The 24,173-nt window shown below is 54.1% G+C and overlaps 11 protein-coding genes across 11 annotated transcripts; 6 read left to right on the top strand and 5 right to left on the bottom strand.

The window, feature by feature from the left end:
• The first annotated feature begins 214 nt into the window (after positions 1–214).
• Positions 215–2,223, top strand: BZA05DRAFT_402123 (RNA polymerase II-binding domain-containing protein). The gene is made up of 5 exons (XM_051484076.1): positions 215–606; positions 656–747; positions 814–872; positions 932–1,073; positions 1,127–2,223. The coding sequence occupies exons 1-5, from the start codon at positions 503–505 to the stop codon at positions 2,005–2,007; spliced, it is 1,278 nt and encodes a 425-aa protein (XP_051338146.1). The 5' UTR covers positions 215–502; the 3' UTR covers positions 2,008–2,223.
• A 1,288-nt stretch (positions 2,224–3,511) lies between these two features.
• On the top strand, positions 3,512–5,428 carry BZA05DRAFT_426172 (putative CTP synthase 1; the record flags this gene model as incomplete). Its single annotated transcript, XM_051485996.1, has 6 exons — positions 3,512–3,546; positions 3,617–3,758; positions 3,830–4,159; positions 4,216–4,849; positions 4,905–5,304; positions 5,365–5,428. 6 exons carry the CDS (start codon positions 3,512–3,514, stop codon positions 5,426–5,428), a joined length of 1,605 nt encoding a protein of 534 aa, XP_051338145.1.
• A 254-nt stretch (positions 5,429–5,682) lies between these two features.
• On the top strand, positions 5,683–7,100 carry BZA05DRAFT_402114 (uncharacterized protein). The gene has a single exon (XM_051484075.1). It carries the CDS (start codon positions 5,722–5,724, stop codon positions 6,922–6,924), a length of 1,203 nt encoding a protein of 400 aa, XP_051338144.1. The 5' UTR covers positions 5,683–5,721; the 3' UTR covers positions 6,925–7,100.
• Positions 7,101–9,436: 2,336 nt separating this feature from the next.
• Positions 9,437–10,396, bottom strand: BZA05DRAFT_446146 (calmodulin; the record flags this gene model as incomplete). The annotated part of the gene is made up of 7 exons (XM_051487058.1): positions 9,437–9,471; positions 9,536–9,688; positions 9,744–9,803; positions 9,874–9,999; positions 10,072–10,087; positions 10,178–10,234; positions 10,379–10,396. 7 exons carry the CDS (start codon positions 10,394–10,396, stop codon positions 9,437–9,439), a joined length of 465 nt encoding a protein of 154 aa, XP_051338143.1.
• A 1,698-nt stretch (positions 10,397–12,094) lies between these two features.
• BZA05DRAFT_339351 (uncharacterized protein) lies at positions 12,095–13,533 on the top strand (the record flags this gene model as incomplete). The annotated part of the gene is made up of 4 exons (XM_051480931.1): positions 12,095–12,543; positions 12,604–12,853; positions 12,902–13,136; positions 13,196–13,533. The coding sequence occupies 4 exons, from the start codon at positions 12,095–12,097 to the stop codon at positions 13,531–13,533; spliced, it is 1,272 nt and encodes a 423-aa protein (XP_051338142.1).
• Positions 13,534–13,705: 172 nt separating this feature from the next.
• BZA05DRAFT_355176 (acyl-CoA N-acyltransferase) lies at positions 13,706–15,582 on the bottom strand. The gene is made up of 2 exons (XM_051481381.1): positions 15,108–15,582; positions 13,706–15,027 (listed from the first exon to the last, which is right to left on the bottom strand). Exons 1-2 carry the CDS (start codon positions 15,406–15,408, stop codon positions 14,030–14,032), a joined length of 1,299 nt encoding a protein of 432 aa, XP_051338141.1. The 5' UTR covers positions 15,409–15,582; the 3' UTR covers positions 13,706–14,029.
• A 766-nt stretch (positions 15,583–16,348) lies between these two features.
• BZA05DRAFT_402106 (Zinc/iron permease) lies at positions 16,349–17,689 on the top strand. Its single transcript, XM_051484074.1, has 2 exons — positions 16,349–17,309; positions 17,367–17,689. The coding sequence occupies exons 1-2, from the start codon at positions 16,438–16,440 to the stop codon at positions 17,509–17,511; spliced, it is 1,017 nt and encodes a 338-aa protein (XP_051338140.1). The 5' UTR covers positions 16,349–16,437; the 3' UTR covers positions 17,512–17,689.
• On the bottom strand, positions 17,690–19,392 carry BZA05DRAFT_402105 (legume-like lectin family-domain-containing protein). The gene is made up of 6 exons (XM_051484073.1): positions 19,125–19,392; positions 18,977–19,047; positions 18,834–18,915; positions 18,495–18,755; positions 18,245–18,431; positions 17,690–18,192 (listed from the first exon to the last, which is right to left on the bottom strand). The coding sequence occupies exons 1-6, from the start codon at positions 19,242–19,244 to the stop codon at positions 17,948–17,950; spliced, it is 966 nt and encodes a 321-aa protein (XP_051338139.1). The 5' UTR covers positions 19,245–19,392; the 3' UTR covers positions 17,690–17,947.
• Positions 19,393–19,635: 243 nt separating this feature from the next.
• BZA05DRAFT_81711 (glycosyl transferase) lies at positions 19,636–21,483 on the bottom strand. Its single transcript, XM_051488669.1, has 4 exons — positions 21,336–21,483; positions 21,000–21,272; positions 20,161–20,946; positions 19,636–20,110 (listed from the first exon to the last, which is right to left on the bottom strand). Exons 1-4 carry the CDS (start codon positions 21,410–21,412, stop codon positions 19,726–19,728), a joined length of 1,521 nt encoding a protein of 506 aa, XP_051338138.1. The 5' UTR covers positions 21,413–21,483; the 3' UTR covers positions 19,636–19,725.
• A 122-nt stretch (positions 21,484–21,605) lies between these two features.
• On the top strand, positions 21,606–21,932 carry BZA05DRAFT_446140 (mitotic-spindle organizing gamma-tubulin ring associated-domain-containing protein; the record flags this gene model as incomplete). Its single annotated transcript, XM_051487057.1, has 3 exons — positions 21,606–21,686; positions 21,738–21,815; positions 21,873–21,932. The coding sequence occupies 3 exons, from the start codon at positions 21,606–21,608 to the stop codon at positions 21,930–21,932; spliced, it is 219 nt and encodes a 72-aa protein (XP_051338137.1).
• A 180-nt stretch (positions 21,933–22,112) lies between these two features.
• Positions 22,113–24,162, bottom strand: BZA05DRAFT_355164 (SCA7, zinc-binding domain-containing protein). Its single transcript, XM_051481380.1, has 6 exons — positions 23,912–24,162; positions 23,647–23,817; positions 23,286–23,576; positions 22,779–23,123; positions 22,458–22,721; positions 22,113–22,392 (listed from the first exon to the last, which is right to left on the bottom strand). The coding sequence occupies exons 1-6, from the start codon at positions 23,937–23,939 to the stop codon at positions 22,298–22,300; spliced, it is 1,194 nt and encodes a 397-aa protein (XP_051338136.1). The 5' UTR covers positions 23,940–24,162; the 3' UTR covers positions 22,113–22,297.
• Between the last annotated feature and the right edge of the window lie 11 nt (positions 24,163–24,173).

Genomic DNA, 24,173 nt, shown 5'->3' with positions numbered 1-24,173 from the left:
TTGTACTTTTATAATGAGCAGCGTCCTTCAATTCGATGTCTATTTTCCGTCCATCTGTATGATTGCTCTCTTGCATGTCCTCGAGCACCGTAAATCGTTAGAGTGATCACCCTTGTCTCAGGCGGAAGGCAACCCGATGATGATGGCGCCGCTAGGTTTCTTGGCACTACTTAAAAAGCCCACTCGCCGAGCTTCTGCAAGCAACACCACTTGACGCACAACAACACGTCTTCCCTTGAAGTCAAAGAAGAACAAAAGACAGAGGAACTACGAAGAGAGATATTACCCAGGCAGAGGAGCTACGCACCACCGCAGCGCAACTTTTTCCCTTCGTAGCTCTAGTCTTTGATCTCTCAAACCCCAAGAAGAGACTGTAAACAAAACCCGCCCCAAAAGCCTTTGCCGCTCGCCCGCTCTACGCGTTCCTGGATCACCTCTACCACCACTACAATAATCATCGGAACCACCAATCTCAGATCACGAAACGCCCCCCCAGTCCAGCATGAGTTCATCTTACACCGACGAAACTGTGCGTTCGAAGTTGTCGGCGCTCAACGACTCCCAAGATGCGATTGTGGCTGTTGCGCAGTGGATCATGTTCCACAGGTATGTCTTGCCTTTGGCCATGCAAGGAACTCTGACCGACATCAACCAGGCGACAGGCAAAGCGCTCGACAGAGTTATGGTTCGAGAGGGTCAAAGAATCATCCGCCCACAGGAAGCTTATGCTTATTTACCTCGCTAATGGTATGTCTACGATGCTCTGTCGCCTTCACAATTACGATGCAATTGACTGATCACTGTCCGATACAGAAATCATCCAGCAGTCGAAGGCGAAGAACAAGCCCGAGTTCGGTAACGCTTTTACACCGGTGAGCCCCGCCATGTACTCGGAGGTTACGACAACTGGCTAATTGGTTTCGTTGTCTAGCTCATCGCCGATGGAACCGCAGCCGCATACGATGGTTGCAAGCCGGATATTCAGGATAAGATGAGGCGAGTGGTTCAGGTCTGGAGGGAGAGGAACATCTTCAAGCCCGAGGTTCAGGCGGAGATTGAGACGAAGATCGAGGGTAAGCGGTATCATGTCTATGGCTCTGTAGTTCCAATTGCTGACCTACCGAAGCTATCGACCGAAAAACATCCGGTGCTTCGAAGGGTGGTCTCGGCGGAGGTCTGAAGCTCGGCACCGGCTTCCTGGGCGCGGGAGGACTAGGCAAAGGCCCCGATGTGCCGCTTGAATTCGTGCCTCTCCTCAAGACACACAAGGAGATCCGCGACAAGGCCTCAACGATCGCCATTACGACTGGCACCGCCAAGAACGAATTTCACAAGCAATTCGATGTCGAGCAGCTCCCGGCACCCCCGGTGTATGCCGCCAGGCTTTCTACACTTCTCAAGACCCTCGACACTGCGGATAATGCGGTCAAAGGTGCCATCGAGGCCCGCAAATCTCATATCCGCAACATCGAGAGGTTGCTGGAACAGAGCAAGGCAGCATTGGCCAAGGACGAGCAGGTGGCCCTGGATCTTGCAGAGAAGCGAGCAAAGGCTGAGGAGACTAAGGCATCCGTCGAGAATCTGATCATGAAGGATCTTGAAGAGAATCCCAGCGGTGGAGATGGGTCCAGAACACCAAGGGAAGAAAGTCCCGAGGAGCTCAGATCCCCGGAAATCGAAGCCTTGACTCCACCGGCCCAGATTATGCACGAGCCTGAGCCGCCCACCCCCGCAAGCGAGCTTCATCATCGTCACTCAATCGCTCCTGCTGCACCTCCCTATCCGGCCGAGTTCCATGCTGGAGCTTCCGAATTGTTGGCCAGTCTAGCTGCGCCGCTCAACAACAACGGCTCTGGTCTCAAGAGATCTCCGTCCGACGATGCCAACATGTTTGAGGGCATCGACGAGGATCTCGTCAACATGTTTAAAAAGGAAGGCGCCCAGCAGCAACAGCAGCAGAAGAGGCAGAAATTTGAGCCACAGGGTGACGACGAGTATGTCCCGTAACGGCGTGAGCAATCTCGATTTCGTACATGTATGCATACGGATGAACACATTTTCGCGAGTAATTCAGTGTTCAGATCTATGGAGAATTGGAAAACGATTTTGTTTCAGGGGTCCTTTGTTGATGTTTCCTTAGTTTTCAGTTTTACACTTCGGTGCGGGAATTTGGGTGTACTTTTAGCGGCCACAATACGATTCATAAATGAGCAAATTATCCCCATTATTAATGCTTTCTCACGCATTGATTATTCTGGACTCTGGTCGAGCAACATTTGACTGGGAACCTACATACAGCGTGGGATGCCCGGGACCCTGCGGCTGCTCCAGCAATTGTCCATCAATCTTGGCGTGATAGGGTCGTGTGACAGCCGTTAACCCAGGCCTCCAGATTCCAGCTCGACCTGCGATTTCAGCTTGACCTGCGATTTCAGCTCGACTTGCGATTCGACAAGACCTGCTTGTGTCACCGCTGTTCCGGCCCCTCGATCTAGATGCCTCTGTTTCAAGGCTCCCATGCGATATCAACGATTCTTGACGCACCGCCTCAACCGTCCTGCATCAACATGCGTGCCTTCTCTCACGAAGCCAACAACTCTGCACATCCTCAGGAACAGCCGGTGGATAAGTACGGTGACTCGCCTTCTTGTGGCATGCGAAGTCGGATTACCTACTTCTTATCTGCCACCGGAAGCACCAATCATAGCTAAACTGCCTAGTTCTACATGTGATGTGGGTTACCACTTCGAGCCTCAAGTCAATCTCTATTCAAGAGATATATTATGGGTGGACATCAAGATTGCCGGCTTTTTCTATGGCTTTCTGCCTCAACACTCGGACCGGGGAAATGGGCAGTGGGAGGTAGTACTACTGTAGATGTGTAGAACCTCATGGTGATGTGGATATTGATTTGGGGCATCTCCAGGTCCTTCCTCGAACAGTGAGAAGTTACTTAGGGCCTGTTTGGTTTCACAGAACCTCGCAGCCCGCAACTTTCAAGTCTGAACCCTGTTGCAACTTGCTGCCCCACTACTAGCCACACTAGCGTCTCTTGAGCCCCACCATATGCTAATTCTCAACTTCCACGCGAAACAACCATTTTTCGTCCCTTCCCTCTCCAACAACCCACCACCGCAGCGTATACCTTTCGACATTCGCGATCTACTTCATTCGAGACACTCAACCCCCCGACAAAAAGTCAAGATGAAGTATGTTTTGGTGTCTGGAGGTCGGTTTACTCTTTGGATCTTGAAATATGGGGCATTCCTGATTACCGGGTGGGGGCTTCAGGTGTTATCAGCGGTATTGGAAAGGGCGTGATCGGTAAGTTTTTTGTCTGGACCTCTTGCAGAAGGGTGAATGTGCTGCTAATTCACTGCTTTCGTATAGCCTCCTCCACCGGCCTGCTGCTTAAGACGAAGGGTCTTAAGATATGTCCTCCTCCGAGTTTTCTGTGCGCCGTGCCTCCGGCTGACCTTCCCACGTCACTTCAATCAAGATCGACCCGTACATGAACGTCGATGCCGGAACCATGGCCCCCACTGAGTACTATTACCCTTTGTGTTGTGCGACACTCTGGCCGCGAAATAGAGGGCTGATCGTACTATTGGTAAAGGCACGGCGAATGTTTCGTTCTCAGCGACGGAGGAGAAGTCGATCTCGACCTCGGGAACTACGAGAGATACCTTAACATCACCTTGACCCGAGAGAACAACATCACGACCGGGAAGGTGTACCAGCAGGTGATCGAGCGGGAGGCACGTCTACCCTTGATCTTGCCGATGGGTGGAAGGGGAACTTTTGGTTGACAGTATGGGGGGCATTACAGAGGCGTGGCGATTATCTTGGAAAGACGGTGCAGGTGGTTCCTCACCTGACAGACGCCATCCAGGATTGGATAGAGCGTGTCGCACAGGTTCCTGTCGACGAGACAGGCGAGAAGCCGGACGTCTGCATCATCGAGCTCGGAGGAACCGTTGGAGACATCGAGTCCGCTCCGTTCATCGAGGCTCTACGCCAGCTCAGAAGGCGCGCGGGCAAGGACAACTTTATGCAGATCCATGTGTCACTGGTGCCGGTCATTAGTGGTGAGCAGAAGACGAAGCCCACCCAGGCGGCCATCAGAGATGTTAGATCTGCCGGTCTGTCGCCCGATTTGGTAAAACTCTCCTACCGAGTGCGACAGCAAGTATGGGTTCTGACGTTTGAGGGTAGATTGCCTGCCGTTGCCCGCAACCGCTCCAACCGGCAACCATTAAGAAGATTGCACTCTTCTGCGATGTCAACAACGAGCAGGTTATCGCTGTTCACGACGTAAACTCGACCTACCATGTGCCCATCCTCCTGGATGATCAGAAGTTGGTCGAGCTTCTCACCACCACCATGTCACTCGACAAGATCGAAATTCCCGCTGCCTACATCAAGAAGGGCAAGGCCCTCTGGAAAGAGTGGAGAACTCTTACCCTTGCCCAGGACCGCTTGTACGACACCGTGACTATTGCCCTTGTCGGAAAGTACACCGATCTTCACGACTCTTACCTCTCCACCGTGAAGAGTCTGGAGCACTCCGCAATGCACTGCAATCGCAAGCTGAACCTCGTGTGGGTTGAGGCCGAGGCTTTGGAGCCCGCTGTTAATGCCAGTGATCCCGCGAAATTCCACAAGGCATGGCACGATGTGTGCACTGCTGACGGTATCCTGATCCCTGGAGGATTCGGCGCTCGGGGGACTGAGGGAATGGTGGCGGCTGCCAAGTGGGCCAGGGAGCACAAGATTCCGTACTTGGGAATTTGCCTGGGAATGCAGGTTGCAGTCGTCGAGTATGCCCGGAATGTTTGCGGCATGAAGGGTATACATCCAATTTGGCGGCGGTGGTGGTTGTGGCATAGCTGACTTAAACCCAGACGCACACTCCGTTGAGATCTCGGCTGAGACCCCCAACCCTGTCATTATCTTCATGCCCGAGGGATCGAAAACTCACCTTGGAGGAACCATGCGTCTTGGACTTCGCCCTACCGTCTTCCAACCTGGATCGGAATGGTCTAAAATCCGCCAGCTCTACTCAGAAGCTGGTCAGATTCTCGAGCGCCACCGCCACAGATACGAGGTCAACCCCGAGTACGTCGACCGGCTCACCGAGGCTGGTTTGAACTTTGTTGGAAAGGACGACACCGGTGAGCGTATGGAGATTGTCGAGCTCAAGGAGCACCCTTACTTTGTCGGTGTGCAGTTCCACCCTGAGTACCTGAGCAGGGTGTTGAACCCCAGCAAGCCGTACCTCGGATTCGTGGCGGCAGCTTCTGGGTATGTGTATCCACCACTTTCTCGGCGATATAAAATTTATACTGATGGGTCTTGTAATAGTAATCTGGAGAGGTTTTTGCACCCGGAGGGAGAAGTTCTGACCAATGGCGATGTCTCTCCTTAGCCGCAGTATGAAGTACGTGGGCACTTGGTTGTAGAACTGGTGATGGGGTGAAATACATAATAGTTACCTTACACGACACTTTTGTATTATACATACACAATGTAGATACACATAACGGGGCTGGGAGAGCTTCTGTGGATATCAACTGGACATTGCCCTGAGAATAACCTCCAATCGTTCTACCATGTGACATCAAACGAGAAATTCGGCCAGTAACTAACACAACCCTAACCGCCGCAACTCTATCACGCTCTCTACTGCCACCGCTGATCCGGCGGCATCCCCGTCTCGCAATGGCAACCCAACGAATACGACACCTCCGACCTCTCCTCCGGCCGATCTCACATCTCCACCCCACTTCGCCGCCACCATGCAAGCCCTTCAGCACTTCCGCCCCATCGCTCGCCGTGCGCAGCACCGGCCCCTCTCCCACCGTCAACCACAACGCGCAGCGCTTCCGCAGCAGACAGAAGGAGCACCCAGAAGCGTACAAGATTGCGCTGATCGTGCCGATCGAGTACGTGTTGTCGGCGCACAAAGCGAAGCAGATCCCGTTCCGCCCACAGACGTTCTACAAAGTGATCGAGGCCAGCCTGCCGCACACGGGTTCGCGGCCGTCGCGAGCCTTCGGCGAGTTCATTTGCCGCGAGTTCGCGATGTCCGCCAAAGACTTTGGTGCGATAGCGGTGTTCTTGGTGAAGACGCTGCCGCATGTCAATGGCAGGGATATGGATGAGGGGAAGAGGAATGTGAGGCTGGAGCTCATGTATACGATATTGCATTCGGCGGCTCTGTTGGGTGATCCTGCGGCGGTTGTCCTGCATTTTCAGCTGCTGGATGGGATCACGAGGAAGCTTGGGAGGAAGACGGAACAGGTGGAGGCCCACGAGGCGTTCCAGCGCGTGCAGGAGGTGGCGAGGCTGGGGAATTCGGCTGCGCTGGCGGTTGTGGCGTCGACGCTGGAGCTGAAGGGGGATAGGAAGGGTGCGCTCGAGGCGTATCTCAAGTGTGGTGAGGCGGGGGATGGAGATGGTTATGCGCACGGTGGTCAGCTGGTGAAGACTTTGAAGGGCGATCGCGAGGAGGCGATGAGGCTGTGGAGGAAGGGCGCTGTGTCACTGGATTCGGCGAAGTGCTACTACAACCTCTCGCTCGAGATCGACCCGAAGGATCCCGAGCATGAGAAGTTCATGCTCAAGGCGGCGGCGAGTGGGGTGCGGGGTGCGGCGCATAATCTGGGCTTCTATTACAGCAAGCTCGCGGAGAAGAAGAATATCCCGCTCGCCAAAGAGTGGTATTGTGTCAGTCAGGGGGAGGGAATGGTGGAGAGCGTGTATAATTTGCTCGCGCTGCTGAAGAAGGAGGGCAAAACTGAGGAACTATCGACGTGGGTGGGGGCGGACATGTTTGTGAAAGCAAAGCTCAGCGATGTGCAGGAGCTCAAGGCTAGAGAACGCTTTGCAGGGCCGAACCCGGGGCAGGCGGCAATCCAATAAATATCAGGTTGCCTATCACTTGCACGCATGTCCATGAGATCTCACTCGTGAATGCTGAGCCTCCACAGGCGACACTATTGGGGGAGAGTCGCCAAACTAGAGACAGGTTGGCAAGATCAATTGGGATCGTCATGTATGTTGAACACGATCACTACTATGTTTTAGATATAACGAAGACTCTGCTGCCGACCGATAGACGTAAGCTCGTGGAGCTCGGTATGAGGTAGGACATTGTGTGGTGACCCCGTCGACACAAGTCCCTGATGTCGAGATAGACGAAGAGCGCAGGGCGGCTGCATGCATGCAGTACCAAAGACCAATCCCTTCGTTGGACCTCATGGGGCAACGGGTATGTATACTTAGAGTATTGTCATGTGATCGAGCGATCTCCACCCTCCCCCTCAAGCACAGGGCAGCCGGAGACTCCGCAGACACTGTTTCCCCCACAACCACCAACAGATCATAAAAGCGAACAGCACAGAGAGAGAGAGGGACAAACACCAAAACCACCTACTCCACACAGCAAAGCCCCATCCAGAGCACTGTGCATACCAGTCAATCGCTCCGGTTTGATATCCACACATCCGCCGTGTGCGTGCCGGCCGGTCCGCCGCCAACCGCACGTCACGCAACAATCTCCGAGTCATCTCATAAAGACAAAAGACCGGAGCTCTCTTTGTTTTTTCTTCTTTCTTCTTCTTCAATTTGAGATTTAAGTGACGAATTCATTGCTTCAGGCTCAAAGAGGGAGCTCGATCAACCAAGCCCAGCCTGGGCTGCCTGCGCACAAAGGGCCGCCGGCCAAGCGAAGACGACGACGACGACGGCGACGGAAGAGAGAAAGCTCAAAGGTGGGCAGGTTAATATACGATAGTGCCGTATATACCTACATCCACATACCCTTCACCCTTCGTCTATGCCAGCCCGGTGCCGGAGCATGCGTCGTTAAAGCAAACAACAACCCACGAAACGAGACCGAGACTGCCACTGCCACTCTCCAAGAACTCGGAACAATTACAGTACTTAACATAGCAACGTCACCTCCCCCCCCCCCCCCCCCCCCCCCCCCAAGTCCGTTCGTCATCACACCTCGTGCACCCTACTTTACACCCCTCCACTCCACCTGCTTCCGCTCCCTCGAATTCACCCACCACCACCCCTCGAACCCACCCACCTCCGCGCCATCGCGTCCACCTCACCTCAAACCACCTCCACCGGCACCATGCCCAACAGCAGCAGCCGCGCCCGCCGCGCAGGGCCCATAGCGACCAGCAGCGCCTCGTCGACGCAGCGCGCGAACCTCGCGCTCGAAAAAGTGATCCAAGACCACATCCCGACGGTGTCTACACACCTAATGCAGCTGCTGCACCTATTGCGGCCGGCGACGACGACGCCGCCGCTGTCGACGCGCAGCAAACACAGTCTGCTACAGTTCGAGCGCGAGCTGCGGAAGCTGTGCCACCAGGCGCAGGACGGCGTGCGCACCATGGACGCCGAGCTGCGCACCATCGAGTCCGGCTGGGCCCTCGTCGACAAGCTGCGCTGGGAGGTGTGTCGTCGCGACTATAAGGGCGTCATGAAGCTTGTCGAGCTCGTGTGGGACGCGGGACAGGAGCGCATGGAGGAGCTCAAGGAGGTGTCGTTTACGGAGGTCAGGACCGTGGCGATGGTGGGGAGGGCGGCCGCCGCGGCTGTGCCATAGGATGGAACGGGACGGGGACGAAAACCTGCGCTTTCTGCTTTCTTTCTGTCTTCTGGCTTCGGGCTTCGGGCTTCTGACTTTTGAGGTTGTATTATTTAACCTTCTTTTTCCTTAGTTATTACTCACGCATTTGTGTTTCCGTTTTTTTTTTCTTTTTTTCTTTTGTTTGTTTGCTTTGGGTTCGGTCCGGGTCGGCTTGGTTTGGCTTTTTACTTTTTCTAGGAGTTTGAGTGTTGATCCGGTGTGCTGGTGTGCTGGTGCGGGTTTCTTCTATCTATTTCTGTTTGAAGTTTGAGGACTTCACGTTTCCGTTCTGTCTATTGGTCCAGTATCTTGGGTTTGTATTCTGGGGGGCTGCTGCTTGGGAGGATGGCATGGGTCGGCATGGGCATGGATTGGGGTGCGAAGGGATTATCATTTGTCGACAAAGGGAGGGACAACATGCCGTGTGTGGGGAATTCATTATTCAGTATAATTCATTCAAGCAAGCACGCACCAACATTCAGAAGCAAAATGGAATCTCCGAAAGCACACATCAACCATTCACTCGCAAGCAGAATACAACACCAGAGAAGAGCAGAGCTCTCGCATCATGAAAGGGAACATCTAACTATTCATTGCGGCAATAGGATGGCCCGGACAAAAAAATGGGTAGACGGATGAGACGGTAACAGAGAACAGAAACACCATTTCACGCACAGAAAAAAGAAAACCCTCCGATCCCCAAAGAAGCAAACGTACCACCTCCCCATCCCTTCGAGAAAGCGAACATGGTCACCACCTTGCCCTCTAGCGGAAAGTACGAGGCAACTATTTCTGCATCATGAGCTGGACGAACTCGTTGTCTGTGGGCCGGGATGTCAGTTTCGGGTCGGCCATCATGTTTAGTAGCACGGAGGTGGAACATACAGTCGATCCGTCCATCGCCATCCTGGTCAGCTTCCCGGATCATCTCGTCGACCTCGTCATCGGTCAACTTCTCCCCGATGGAGGTCATGACGTGTCTCAGCTCGGCGGCGGAGATGAAGCCGTTGTTGTCGCGGTCAAAGACCTTGAAAGCCTCTGTTGAACGCGTCAGCCATCGCTGATACGGGATGGAAGGTCGAATAAATCTCACCTCGGATCTCCTCCTCACTGTCGGTGTCCTTCATCTTGCGGGCCATCATAGTGAGGAACTCTGATAATCAGAAATGCATTAGCTCGGCGCCCTGGCTGTGTGCGAACTCAAGACGGAAGGAAGGAAATACCAGGGAAATCGATGGTTCCGTTGTTGTCGGCATCGACCTCGTTGATCATGTCCTGAAGCTCCGATTCGGAGGGGTTCTGTCCCAAACTCCTCATGACGGTTCCCAACTCCTTAGTGGTGATCTGTCCTAGAAGGTAGAAGCAGCCAGGTCAGCTCCACGAAGGCTGCAACGGCAGGTGTGGATATGATGATAACTAACCATCGCCGTCTTTGTCCTAGATATTGAAAAGAAGTGTGAGTATTGTGTGTAGTGGACGTGAGGGGTAACAGGTACCACCAGTAGCACCACAGTGGGGGTAACTTACGAACAGGGAGAAAGCCTCCTTGAACTCGGAAACCTGCTCTTCGGTGAGGGAGTCGGCCTGTCGTCAGGTATTAGCAGATGGAAACGAAAGGTTATCTGCTTCTTGCGATGCTCGACGATATGTCTTTGAGCTGTCGGTCACACAAAAGGTGCAGGACAGCATCAACTACGCATCTTCAAGTTGCTCGAGATGCGTGATAACTGAGGAGCAGGTAAGCATTTGCTGAAGGGGATTCATACCATCTTGTTTATTGGTTGGTTATTATTTGTTTGGGTGAAGTTGAAAGGGTTGAAGGTTGATGGAGGGAAGGTATGGTAGGATAGAACTCGGAGGAGGTTGGACGTGTCAGGGCGGAAAGGGGAGCTAAAGTAGGGGAGGTGGAGGTGGGTGCGTTGGTGGGCCGTAGTTTAGGTGGTGGAGACAATGGAGGGGTACAGAATAGAATGGAGGGGAAACCAGAGAGGGGCAGGGATTGCAAGGGATTCGTTTCTGTTGCTGCTGTTGCTGAGCAGCTGAAAACTCAGCCCGAAATGGATTCCCTGATTCCTCCTCGAAGCGCCCAAGGCTAAATTAACGAAGTTCACATTCCCTATCGCGCCCCGCGGGGATTGACATCAGCTGAAGGCTGATTGTAGTGATATCAGATATGACGAGATGGGAAATGCTTGTTTCGGGATTCTTATCTTATCCATCGTATCTCCAAGTAATCCTGCTTGTTACCGGCGCAACTGTGCGTTTGGTTTTGTCAACAAATAGAAAGTGCTCGTTCACGACAACCGCCAGCCTCGACCTGCGCTGCAACAGTTACTGCGTCTACCAACCAAAGGCCGACATACATATCCTCCCCCGATCCGCGCAGATCCACCCACGAGAAACATGTCGTCGAATTACGGCGCAAAGAAAACCTTCGGAAAGCAAAAAACGTACGGAAAAGCCGTCAAGTCACATCTCAACGGCTGGTTCGGGAGATCACTGTGGAACGAACTCGAGAACTCCTCCGGGGCCAATTCGAAGCGGAACGAGCCTGTACCAGACGAGGATGCTCTCACAGAGGAGTCGGCTTCCGTAAAGAAAGACAAGGCCGCCCCAGCTCCTACAAAGAAGGCATCAAAGAAGCCTATCGACGTGGTAATTGCTGTCGAGGATGAGGATGAGGAGGAGGAGGAGGAAGCGGCCGTTGTCGTAAAGGGGTCGTCGTCCAATGCACTCGACGATATAGTGAATCAGCTGGACGACCTGGGAATAACGGAAGACGCGCGCCCACCTTCACGGTCACCGCCACTGTCACCGCCACCATCCGAACCGATCGTTATAGTCGAGCGTCGGACCAGTGTTGTCGTCGCGCAAGATCTGCACTCGCAGTCGTCAGTAGGATCGTTACGGGAGAGTTCGGACAAAGAGAACGAATCCGGCACCAGCACTGCTACGGCAACCCCGACGACCGTATCCAGCACGCTGCAGAAACTGGCCGAGCCAGAACAGGAGCCTTACTCCGGGAGCACCCCCCGCAGCGTCCTTGGAGAACGCGATTCTTTGTCGGTGAAAGAGTCTCCGCCTAGAAAGCGGGGACTCAAAAAGAGGGTCTCTGCGAGCACTGCCGGCGCACCTTCACCGTTGCGGACTGAATCCTTTACTAGGGAGGAGTTGTCGAAGGATGTGGTGGAGGATTCGATCATAGTGTGGGAAGATGAGGCGAATGATAGAATGGGTATTCCTGAAAGGAAGTTCGCCATCATTATTGAAGGTGGGGCGACCAAAAAGGCGACCACTCCTAAGGCGACCACTCCTAAGGCTTCTACACCCAAAGCATCGACACCGAAATCGTCAACATCCAGGAACGAAATACCAGAAACCCCAGCACATAATTACGCTGAACGAGGAAGTACAGTTGTAGCCGGAGACGAACCTCCACTCGCAATGGCATCGAATCTCAAGACCGAAATACCGGAAACCCCAACAAAAGACAGCACCGATGATTCCATAATAGTGAGAGGATCAGTGTCGTCACCAGCCTCCGCCGAGGCGACTGACAGCTCCGTTTCATGCACCGACGATGCGTTGGTCCAGGCACTTTACGGAGATGAGATAACGGAGACCGATGTGCTTCTGGGGCTGTGCACGGAGCAGAAGGTGCTCGAGTTCGATCAATATATCGACTCATTGCTTGAGGATTCGTCGATACGGAAACTGGGAGAAGCATCCTACAGTGAGGTGTTCCTGCAATCGCGAACCGATTCCAACAGCACCACGGTTCTGAAGATCATTCCGTTCGGCCAGGAGGAGCAATGCGAAGTGAAAAGCATCATCCAGGAAGTGAGGATCTCCAAGACCATGGCACAAATCGACGGCTTCATTGGCTTCAGGGGGTGCGTTATTCTTCGCCCGCTCTTCCCCGGTGAATTGTAGACTGACTCTGTGTGCAACAGCGCGTACGTAGTTCAGGGCTACTTCCCCGAGCCCCTGATGGACGAGTGGGATAACTTCGACATGGAGCGGGGATCAGAGAACGTCCGGCCAGACTTTTACGAAGACCACCAGCTCTTCGCAGTCATCCTGCTGGAAAACGGTGGATCTGATCTCGAGCATACCGAGCTCCAGAGTTGGGAAGAGGCGCTGGATGTTTTCTGGCAGGCTGCGAATGCCTTGGCGAGTGGAGAGGAGAAGCACCTTTTTGAGGTAATACTACCATGTTGCTACTTCGGACATGTTTCTGACGATATATAGCATCGAGATCTCCACTGGGGAAACCTAGTCATCGACCGCAGAGAGGTAGAGCCCAGGAAGAAGTCGTTCTCCGCCAATCCGGAGACACTACTCGAAGGACTATCATTAGAGGACAAGGAGTCAACCCTCAAGGTATCACTGATCGACTACACCCTCTCCCGCGCTCGATGCACCGATGACGAAAACGACATCGAATTCATGCCACTCAACGACACCGCGCTATTCGGCGGTAAAGGTACATTTTATTCCCCCGCTGCACCCACTCATCCCTAGAAACTAACATCGCAACCACAGGTGACTACCAATTCGACATCTACCGCTTTATGCGCAAAGAGGTCTCCTCCGGCCTCGTACCTCCCGAGGAGGAGTGCATCGACTGGAACGTTTATGCCCCCCGCACAAACATCTTCTGGCTGCACTACCTCACCAACATACTCCTCACGCGCATGGGGATCCCGCGGCCAGCCGCACGCGGCAGAAACGCCGCAAGCCAGACGGAGAAGGACTGTTTCCGACAGCTGGAAATCGTAGCGAAAGCTATCGACCCGAGGAAGAAGAAGTTCGGGAAGGGACCTGCCATCACATCGGCGGGGGATTTGGTTGGGTGGGCGAAGGCCGAGAAGTACATCTAATCATCATAGTTTACTAACTAGATCATTCATTGGGAAACCGGAGTTGGGGTGCAATTGGCATGGTGTCTTTCTGTCTTTGATTTTTGTGTCATGATTAATGATATCTCTTTGTCCACTTGTTTCCTGGACTCATAAACATGGAGTAATGATTCTTCGTTATCTCTCTAATGTAGTCGTGTTTATCAGTGCTCGATCATTGGTGAAATCCGATGCTGCAGGGAAGGGAGGTGATCCGCGATCCCATATTGCTCTACAGCTGCACAGCATAGCCGATAGCTAGACCCTTGATGACGACACGTCTGAATCGAGTGATCTTGGGAGTGGCTAAAGTACACATCGAGAGACAGATAAATGGATGGATGGACAGAAGAACCTCTTCTGATCCGAACAGGCGTAGTGATTCATAAGGAAAGAACAGTAAACCCAATTAACCAGGAGAAAAAGTTGCTAAGGAAGTATGGAAAAGGTGAAGGAAAGGAAACGACGTGCAAAGCAATCAAAGCTTATCTTCTTCGTCATCCCCACCGTCGCGAATGGCAACAACCCTAGCTCTCTTCGAAGGCCTCTGTTCCGGGGACGACGGCTCCATCCTCTTCCCTTTAACATCATCCTCTTCTTCGGTGGGTTTCTTGTGCTTCAAGCTCTCCAGCAGGCGCAAGTAGTCGTCCTCGACGTGATGAAACGTCTCGTCCAACTTGTCGATCCTGTCGAGCCTTGCCAGCTGCGCCAAAACATCGACCTGCTGTCTGTAAATGCGTCCTTTGACGATGAGACGGAACATCTTGTGGGCCCTCTTCTCCTTCCTGTTGAGGCCGCGCAGCAGCTGCATCTCCAGACACCTAAGGAACTGTCGCTCGGGCATCTTGGCTCTCTCTCGGACCGCCTTCAACGGGAACTTCCTCGTCGCAACATCGACCAGTTTAACCGAGCGGAATTCTTTGTCTCTGTTGAGCCTGGTCATGTCCTGGAGATCCCTCAGGTCACCGAATTCCTCGCTAGGGTCTTCGACCGTGATCTCGCGGACCTCGGAGGAGTTGAGGTAGTGTCGCATAATCGCATCGTAGAAATTCGATCCGTGGCCCTCACGCTGATACGGCGGTAGGATGATGAACTGCGATAGCCTGACGCGCACCTGGCCCGAGACAAGGCTATGGAAGTAATAGTACCTATAGAGAGTACAGTACCCCACAAACAAGTACATATTGTCCTTCTGGTTCCGCTCGTACAGGAAAAACACATCCCAGCGCTTGTTGCTCCATTCCTCGTCGTCGAGATCGATAGCCTGGCCGCCCTCGATGTAGAGTTGTACCAGGAACTGCAAGTTCTCCAGTACACTCTGGCAGTCGACATCGTCGATCGAAGAGCGCCATGCTTCGAAGGTTCGGCCGGAACTCGTGTAGGTGCTGTGGAGCCTTCCCGGTGGTGTGAACACTTTGCTCTCGCGAGCCGCCTTGATGTGGTCGGTGAACTCTTCGATGTTGCGCTCAAACGCATCTGTTCACGCTCTCCATTAGCCTCCCAATCCCCCCCTCCTCCCCTCCTCCCTGCCTCCCGTTTCACCCGAGAAAACTCACACGCAGGCATACACTCCTTCAGCGGCATCAACACATCCTCAGCCTTAACCCCCCCAATAGGCTCCACAACTTCCGCCCAGGTCACGTCAACGCAGGGCGTCATGTCGTCTGCGGCGAGGAGTATCCGCATCTTCAGGTCCTTGTAGCCATAGATCGCTTGCGTCTCGCCGTAGAGACTGTACGTGAACAGCGGTGCGAACTCGGAAGTAGTGGGTTTGCCGGTGATCGGAGAGATCAAGGTGAGGGAGAGTGCGTCGTTCGCATCGGTAGACCAGTCTTCGGCGTCGAGAGTGGTCGCCATGGCGAGTACTGGCTTGGGCAGTGGGGAGAGCGGTTGGTGGTAGTGGTGAGGGTGGTTGTATGGCGATTCGCGCTGGGGAGTGTCGCGTTGCTTGGTTGGTGTTTGACGCGATGGATCACTAAATCGGCGCTAGTGATACATAAGGCGCCCAACTGACTCACAAGTGAGCATTCGGATTTACTAAACTGGTTCGCGAATCCCACTCGGATTTGCTTCTTTAGAATGGCAAGCAGACTTCTGTACGTAAGCCATCGGTGGGATCTCTGTTGAACTACGATTTCCGTATCCTAGCACCTCGGTGAAGTCGCCTTTCATCCAAGTTGAGGGTTTCCGTCCGGTCAGTACGATATCCATAGCCGAAAGAAACATCAGACTCAAGCATGATACTATCGCCATCACCAGCTCCTTCCATTGTACATACACGCAGAAAGCATCCAGTCCGAATTTCTAATCAGAGTTCCAACCCCGCCTTCGCCTACATCCTCCAGCGAAAAAATAAAATGGACCTGGCCAACCTAATTCTTTCGTAGGGAAGAGCTGTATGTACCTTGGGGTTAAACTCTCCGTAGATACAGCTCTCTCGTTTCACCCATGACGATCGAGCTGCCATCGAACCGTCCATCCAGAATGCGGGATGCGGGATGCCAGGGTCGCTCTTGGCGACGCTACCATAGTCCCCAATCCCACCTCCCTCTGTATGTAATACCTAGCTCCATAAGCTCTTGAACCTCTGCGGGCACCCATCTTGACAACCAGCAATCCGAACCCAATCCATCATATGCTTCGTCGCGGGTGGTGAAATAGATATCCCCCCGCTGCTGCTCCTCCCAGCGACCACTTCCTCCACCGACTCCCGCAACACCCCACCACCACACAGGCACGCACACACGAAACAAAAACCATAGCCGAAATGCCAGAAGGTCTTCCCACCCTTCTGCTCTACTGCGCCTTGATGGCGATTGCGTACGGCACCTCTTTCTCCCTCTGTTTCTCCGGCGGCTGACGTCCCGCAGCTCTTTTGCGGCAGGCATGCTTCCTCTCGCCGTAACGCTGTCCCAGTCGCAGCTCCGAATGATCTCAACAGTCGGCATGGGCGTCCTCGTAGGAACCAGCATGATCGTCATCATCCCGGAGGGCATTGAAACGATCTATAGTGCATCGCGGAGCGTAGCGGTAGCCATGAACCCTCCCGCCGCTGGAGTCCAAGCCCGTTCGTGGGATCTCGGCGGGGGCCCGGACATCTGGGCGCGGGAGGAGCAAACCGGCGACGGTGGATTACCCGCGACGGTGGAGATGCCGCCGCACACGCACGAGCACACGCACACACATTCGCATTCGCACGACGGCCACACAGAGGAGGAAGAGGCAGCGGAGGAAGCCGGCAACCCGCACAAGTGGATCGGGCTGAGCCTGATCACGGGGTTCATCCTGATGTACCTAATCGACAGTCTCCCGAGCCACAGGCACGGCGCGGACGAGCCGCCCTACATCGCCATCGACAACCTGGGCGGGTCGATGTCACCCTCGCCGCCCGGCGGCGGCGGCAGCAGCACAGCTACGACCAGGCCCAACAGCATGACGTTGGGCCTCGTCATCCACGCGGCGGCCGACGGGATTGCACTGGGCGCGTCCTCGGCGAGCAGCAATCTCGCGCTTGGCGCGATCATCTTCATCGCTATCATGCTGCACAAGGCACCGGCGGCGTTTGGGTTGACCGCCGTGCTGCTGAGGGGCGGTGGGCTGGGAAAGCGCCAGGTTAGGACGCATCTGCTCGTGTTTTCGATGGCGGCACCGGTCGGCGCGCTGTTTACGTGGTTGGTCCTGGGATTGTTGGGTGGCGGCGGCGAGGGGATGCAGTTCTGGACCGGTGTGCTGCTGCTGTTCAGTGGTGGGACTTTCTTGTGAGTTTCACTCTCCTCCTCCCCCCTTCAGTATCGATCCGCTACTAACGGCCATAGGTATGTGGCGATGCACACGATGCAAGCCCAAGCCGCACAGCTGCAGGAGAACGGACAGAAGGGCACCGTCAAAGACGTTATCGCGGCGGTTTTTGGAATGGTTGTGCCGTTGGCCACGCAGATTGGACATCACCATCATCATTGAATCAACAAAAGCTTTGTGTACTTACCTTTACCTTCTTGTTATATAGAGATCCCTTTTCCCCCTGCTTTTGAGTTGATGTTTTGGTTTGCTTCTTCGAAATGCAGTGGTTGGCTGATACCGCATTGCGAATGATGTATGTACTTGTATTGATGGAATCTCACTCGATTTGCAACAGGTTTTTCCAGACTGTAAAATTCGCTTTAGAGACAGGAATCAAGGACGCAATGGACACCAACAAACAGCCAGAAGAAAAGCAGTGAGAAAAGTACGATCCCAAGCCAAGGAAATCAAAGCAAAGCAGGCGAATACCGCAGGAAAACACCGAGCATCCAGCATCCCCTTAGTTACCAGCGCCATAGCTCACCGACGCATCTCCCTCCGCTATGTACCCGAAATTCACAAATTCACAAATGAAAATCTCTCCCATCACCTTCCCTTAGAACCGCGAGCTCCGCCTCTGAGTTCTGTACGCGACCCAACCGACATAGGCACCGGCGACCACAGTAATGAAGATCAGACACTTCAGGAAGAACCACATCCAGCTTCCACCCTCGGTAGGCTCCTTGTATCCCTTCGGAGTCTTCGTGCTCTTCCGCGGCTTGTCGGAACGACCGGGGCCCGGGCGGTTGGGGTTCGCAGAGTAAAGGTTGTTGGCTGTGATGCTGATGATGTCGTGGTTGTCTGCGGGGAATCAGTATGGGAGGAGGAGCAGCAGGGGGGGAAAGTGAGGTACCGCTAAGCTCTCCGCAGTGCGCGCTGAATCCCAAGTATGCGACCTGCGGAAGGGTGACATTTGGAGCATTGAAGCACTGGACCCACTGGTCGACATTCTTGTACTGCAAGTCAAGCTGGAGGTAGTTCTCTTGGAAGTACGTGAGCTTCGCGCGAGTGGGAATATTTGCTCCCCTAATTCCCCTTGCCTTCACGATCATTAGCTTAGCTCCCCCCTCCCCCCTCTCTCCCTACCACGCAGGGCAACATACCGAGCAACCCGCCAGCTCATTCTCCTTCCCGTCATGCGCATGATCGTAGCTCGTCTGCCCGTCTCCGAGCATAGCAGAGATGTAGGGGAACACAACGCCCGGCCGGTTATTCTTGTAGGTGTCGAGGAAGATACCCAGGCCCTCGAAGTTGTCGATGCTACCGAAAACAGGCCCGGGCAGCGCGCGCTGCTTCGTTATCCACAGGGCCATGCCATCGCCGTAGAGGTTGCCGGTGCCGTGTACTTTGAATTCCCACTCGATCTATGCCTCCTCGTCAGCCCCCTGCATGGTGGCGGGTGGGGTGCGGTGCGGTGGGGGGAAGGGGGGTGAAGGACGTACCTCCCAGTTCGTCGCGGTCAATGGTAGTCGCGACCAGAGATACCCAGCCTGATGCTGTCGGTCCGACGTGAGGCGAACGTACCTGTCACTCGTCGTCAGTAAGCTTCTTCAGCGGCGTGGGGGTCAGGGGCGAGAGTTCGTACTGGTCGGCGCGAATAACAGTATCACCACCCCAATCGAACCACCGGCTCTGCAAGTCCTGATCGAGGTATGGCTGTCACGGAATACAAATCAGTTCCCTCTCTTCTCTCCTTTCTCTCTCCCAGAAGCAGAAAAACAAGTGGTACGCACCGGAGCTAAGCTGTGTGTTCTCAGCGGAACACTCTTGATCCCGTCCTTAGCATCTGGCTTTGCGACTGCAGTCTGGGCCAGACACAGGATCGCCGTGAAGACGTTCCAGCTCCAACGCATTTTTTTGAGTTTAGGTAAGGTAAAGTTCGAATATAGGAAATGTTGCGTGTGTGCAGGTGTGTGCGGGGTGTATGTAAGTTAGAAGTTAAAAAAAAAAGGAATGACGACTGTTGTTACGAGTGTTTAGAGGCGTGACAATAACTGTGGCCTCAACGGTCTGGGGGCGGAAGGTACCGAAAGCGGCATGGCATGGCCGCGGGCTTGGCAGGCGGACTGTGAACGCGTCGACCACCATTGAAACATTGCAGCCTGACCGTGGGAAATTGAAGATGTGGAACTAGGGCCCGAAGGAGGAATGATTCAAAAGTGAAGGCTCGAACCCTATTAGCAAGAGTACAGCGAATAATGAGCATTGGCATCTAGAGCGATGTCGTCGGCTAGTCTTGCAGTGGTGCATTTGATATCAATTCACAATGTATCACTCGTGAAGATCTGGAAATCAAAAACTGGCTCTACTTCTACAACGCACAGCCTCTCCGCCCTAAGAGGTAAAATACAGCCAACTAAAGCCGACCCAGCTAGCGACAACTCCAACCGCTGAATAACTGCTCGTGAACATGAGTGGCAAGAACTCGTAACGATCACCAAACACCACGCCGTGTATCAGACTTGTGTATGCAATGAGCGGTATCGAGACGATGATGAACAACGTCGACGGTCTATCGAGTAGCCATTGGCGACCGGATGGTGACATGGGTACCAGCCTGTCGAAGGTGGTGAGGAAGACCACCAGCCACGCGATGGTGTAGACAGTCTTGATTGGAAACTCAGGAGCGGTGAAGAGGAGGGGGAAGAGCGAGACGTGACCGGCGACGGCGAGGGGCCGGAAGGCGCCGAAGTAACGGCGGTCTTTGAGGGCGAGGAGACTGTGGTGGGTTAGAAATTGTCATGACCCTCCAGGACACAGGGGACCCACCTGAACGGGAAAATAACGAGCAAAATCGCCTTCTCATGAACATGCCATCCAAACAGGAAAGAAGCATACCCACAGAGTGTCACCGCACCCACAAAGTTATCGAACGTCGGGACGGCAAATAGCTTCACCAACGGCAATATCTGGAAGAACAACGTGAGGATGAACGTCATCCGCGGTGTGATCTCCGGCAGTACCGCAAACGCCGTATCGCCCACAAGTCCGCGGGTGACACTGTTCAACGCGCTGGTATCAACGCTGAGCCCCAGTCTCGGCGCAACATAGATCAGAACCCGATCGACGAACGAATACATGGCCCATACATTTGGCGCCCAGTACGCATGGCATAGCCCGCGCGAGAATGGAAACAGCCGTGAAGCCAACTGGGCCAGTTGTCCCCAATACGCGAATGGCCCCAGGGCTGCACCAAAGATCGCTACGATGCCGACACCAAGCTTGATGCAGTTCGCAAAACGGATGTCGGGGTTTAGTCTTCGTAGATCGAAGTTGGACCCGAGACAATATGCGCGGAGAAGGTAGACGAAGTATGCGGGTGCGAGATAGAGGTAGATGTGCTTGAAGCACAACAACGTTGCGAACAGAAGGCCAGAGGCCAGTCGAGTTGACGGAGACCGTGCGAGGAGGATGGACAGTAGAAGGACCCCATACATGAATCCGTTGTATTGGAAGTGTATGTGGTCGATCAACAGCAAACCAGGAGAGAGTAACAGCGACAGCGCGACAGCATGGGCGGCACGTTTCGAGCCCTCAGGAGCATAAGCCACAAGTCTGCGCACATCAGCCAGCCGTCCCTTCCACGCCCCACTCCTCGGGTCACAGACTTATGCAGAGCAAATACAAGCATGAGCTCGGTAATGATCACGGAGAGTCGCTGGAACAACACGGTTTGCTCGCTCGCGTAGCCCAGGTTCTCAACCTTGAGCATCTCAGGATCGAAGTGCTTCGCGACCTGACTGAGAAGCCACTCGAAGCCGGCAAAGAACGGAGGGTAGTCGAGCGTCCATTCCGACGTCTTTTCGTAGTACCATTGCTTTACGGGGAGCGAGTGCGTGATGGCGAGCCAGTTTCGGTGAACCTCAAAATCGGTGGACTTGCTGGATGGAGCGGGCGGGTCAGTTGTGCGCGTAGCAAGAGACACACTGGAGGAGGAGGCCTACTAGGCGGGGAGAAGTAAAAGCTTAAAAGCGGCAGCCGCAATGGCGGTTTCCATCAGCGATGGGTGAAGTCTCTCCATTGTTGCCGGCGCAGCATTGAAGGGCTAACTACGATCGCACGGTTGGGAAAACGTGTCGTCTCGACTTAAGCTCCACATGCATGACCACTGACCAGCCCTGTCAGCGGCACGTTCCGACTCCCTCAACTCACAAGCTCTGGTCTACACACACAAACAAACATCAAACTCCAGACGCACACTCCAAGCAAGCACAATGCCACCCCCAGCAGGAACTTCCCGCCAACGCGCCGCAAAAGACGTCGTCGATGTCCTGAACGAAATCTCCACGCTCCTGGTACTCCCTCATCCCACTACCTCACCCAAGCCACGCAGCTAACGAACGTAGCACACCGGACTGGACAGGACCACGCTTTCGCTGTGTGTCTCGTTGATCGAAAACGGCGTGAACCCTGAAGCTTTGGCTGTCGGTTTCTCTCCACTCCATCCAGCTCGAACGCGTCGAGGCTAATGTTTCGAGTAGAATGTGATCAAGGATCTTAGGAGGGAAGCACAAGCTTTGGAGGAGACGGACGGCCATTGATTTGACGCGTATTGGGGATTGGGCGTTTCAATATCATACGGAGTTTTGGAGTTGTTGTTTCTTTTAAGTTTTAATCTGCAGACACGGCACCGATATTCATGCTCATGCTGAATCTTGTATAATTGCCCAAAGAGAAGAGGAGACTACTATATACGGTACCGTATCATACAAACAGGAAGAAAACTCTTAGATATAGACCAGATCGTCTACAAACACCGATGCAAGCCAAAAAGCGATACCAAAATAGCTATTAACAACCATATAGCGCCCAAACACCAAACACCATAGTAAACCTCTGCACTGCAATACCCAAATGCAAACAATCCCTCAAGCCCCTCAAATATCAACGCCAGTGGATGGACCCTCTATCCAGAAATATTCAGGGAGGATTTCCGCTGGGCAGGTGGAGGAGGCGGTTGAAAGGGCTTTGACGAAGCAGGTTTCGGACCGCCCAACACACCTGCATCGACATGCAGCATCAGTACGTGCTCTGATAACGTAAAGTGGGCATCCTAGGAGCCATACCGCCCAATATGCCGTTCGGACCTCCACCAGCATCGCTATTGAATAGCGGCTGGCTACCGGGTCGAAGTGCACTTGCCATGAGTTCACGCATCCGAATGTACTGTGACTTCTTCCGCACCGGAACCACGATGTGACGATCGAAAGGCTGCGGCACACGCTTCGAAATTGCCGCCATGACGAGCTCGGTCTCTTCGTCCGAGTCGACGGGCATGGCGTTGGCCTCGAGCTCCTCGGGAGGAGCCGCGCCTGCATTGATTGCGGCTTCTGTAGATGCATGTGTCAGAAAACTGCAGCGCAAGAAATGGAAAATAAACAACGTACTCTGTTGTTTGGCCTGATTCTTCTTCTGATATGCCGCTAATAGGACATCGTATGGCTGGGATCGCCCGATAACCGATCGCTTGGCTCCCATCGAATGCGATTTGCAGGTCAAGGACCGAGCGCAAAGCGCGCCATTGGGTAGTGGAACACCACACTGCTTCTCGACATCGACGGGTGCCTTGATCTTGGGCTCCGGCTTCGTAGGCTTCTCCTTCTTCTTCTTGGTCTTGGGCTCCTTGGGGAGTTTCGCCTCGTCGGCTTTGCGCTTCTTCCCCTTCGCGCCCCCCTCGCTGTCTTTCTTCGCCATCTTCTTCGCACCCGGGCCCTTTTTCTTCTTCGCCTCTACTACAGGCCCAGCACCTGTCACAGATCCGGCAACAGATCCAGCACGCACACTGCCGGCACCGCCCACACCGCCCACACTACCCACACCAGCCACACCGGCTGCACCCGCCGCACCACCCGGACCATCCTCGCCCTCTCCATTCGCCGCCGGCATTGCAGCACCCGTAGCATCATCCTTGCCCTTCCCAGCGGCCGCAGCAGCAGCAGCGGCCGCAGCCGCAGCCTCTTCCTTCTGCTTCTTCTTTCGCTCCTTAGTCCTCTCGGCCTTCGCCTTCAAGCACGCACGCACATGCTCAGCAGCAACGGTCTTAATGATGCCCTTCTTGCAGTACTTGCAGACCAAAGTGACGGGCTCGTCGTGGAGCGGTCTTCCCGTGGCGAATGTCGAGATATCTTTTTCGTCCAGCTGGGTAACGACCGGTCCTGGGGACTTGGTCGGCGAGGATTTATCATCTGTTGTAGACCAGCGATGTCAGCGGATCGAACAGATATGTAGGGAAGGGGATAGTTGTAAAGGGCGAACCTTGATTTTCTAATTGTCGCGCGCGCTCTTTCCAGTTCGCCGACTTCTTGTTATTGGCGCCCTTACGCGCCACGCCGGACGACGACGCCGCGGACTTGAGCTTCACGACGTTCCCGGAGAGCTCCTTGTCATTGAAGAGCTTGAGAACAGCATCGTCTGATCGCGCGGTAGCTGTTGGCGGCGACGCGTGGGGCACGGTGTCAGTTACATTCGCTCCGCTCACTGAGATAGGGGCTCGGTAAGATGTGGGGTATGTATGGCTCACCAGCATTGTTGTTGTTCGGACGACTCATGTTTAATTCGAGGCGGGTGCAAGAAGAGAGAGGTAGCGATACTCGGCTCGTTGCACCTTGGTAGTATGGAAGCTTGTTGCGTTGTGTGTCGTAAAGCCCCCCCAAGAGCGGTGCGACGTGCGCACGAATCAGGTAACGTAGCCGCGATAGACGCCTAACCGAGTCACGGTTGTTTCAGGCGGACATAGATGGGAGCCGCGTACCAGGATTTAGTTACTCCAAGTCCAAGATGCT

The sequence above is a fragment of the Tricharina praecox genome, assembly GCF_024521635.1.
Source record: "Tricharina praecox strain CBS 144465 chromosome Unknown BZA05scaffold_17, whole genome shotgun sequence".
Lineage (NCBI taxonomy): Eukaryota > Fungi > Ascomycota > Pezizomycetes > Pezizales > Pyronemataceae > Tricharina > Tricharina praecox.
The sequence above is the reverse complement of the archived record's forward strand: the minus strand, read 5'-3'. Positions and strand labels throughout refer to the sequence as shown.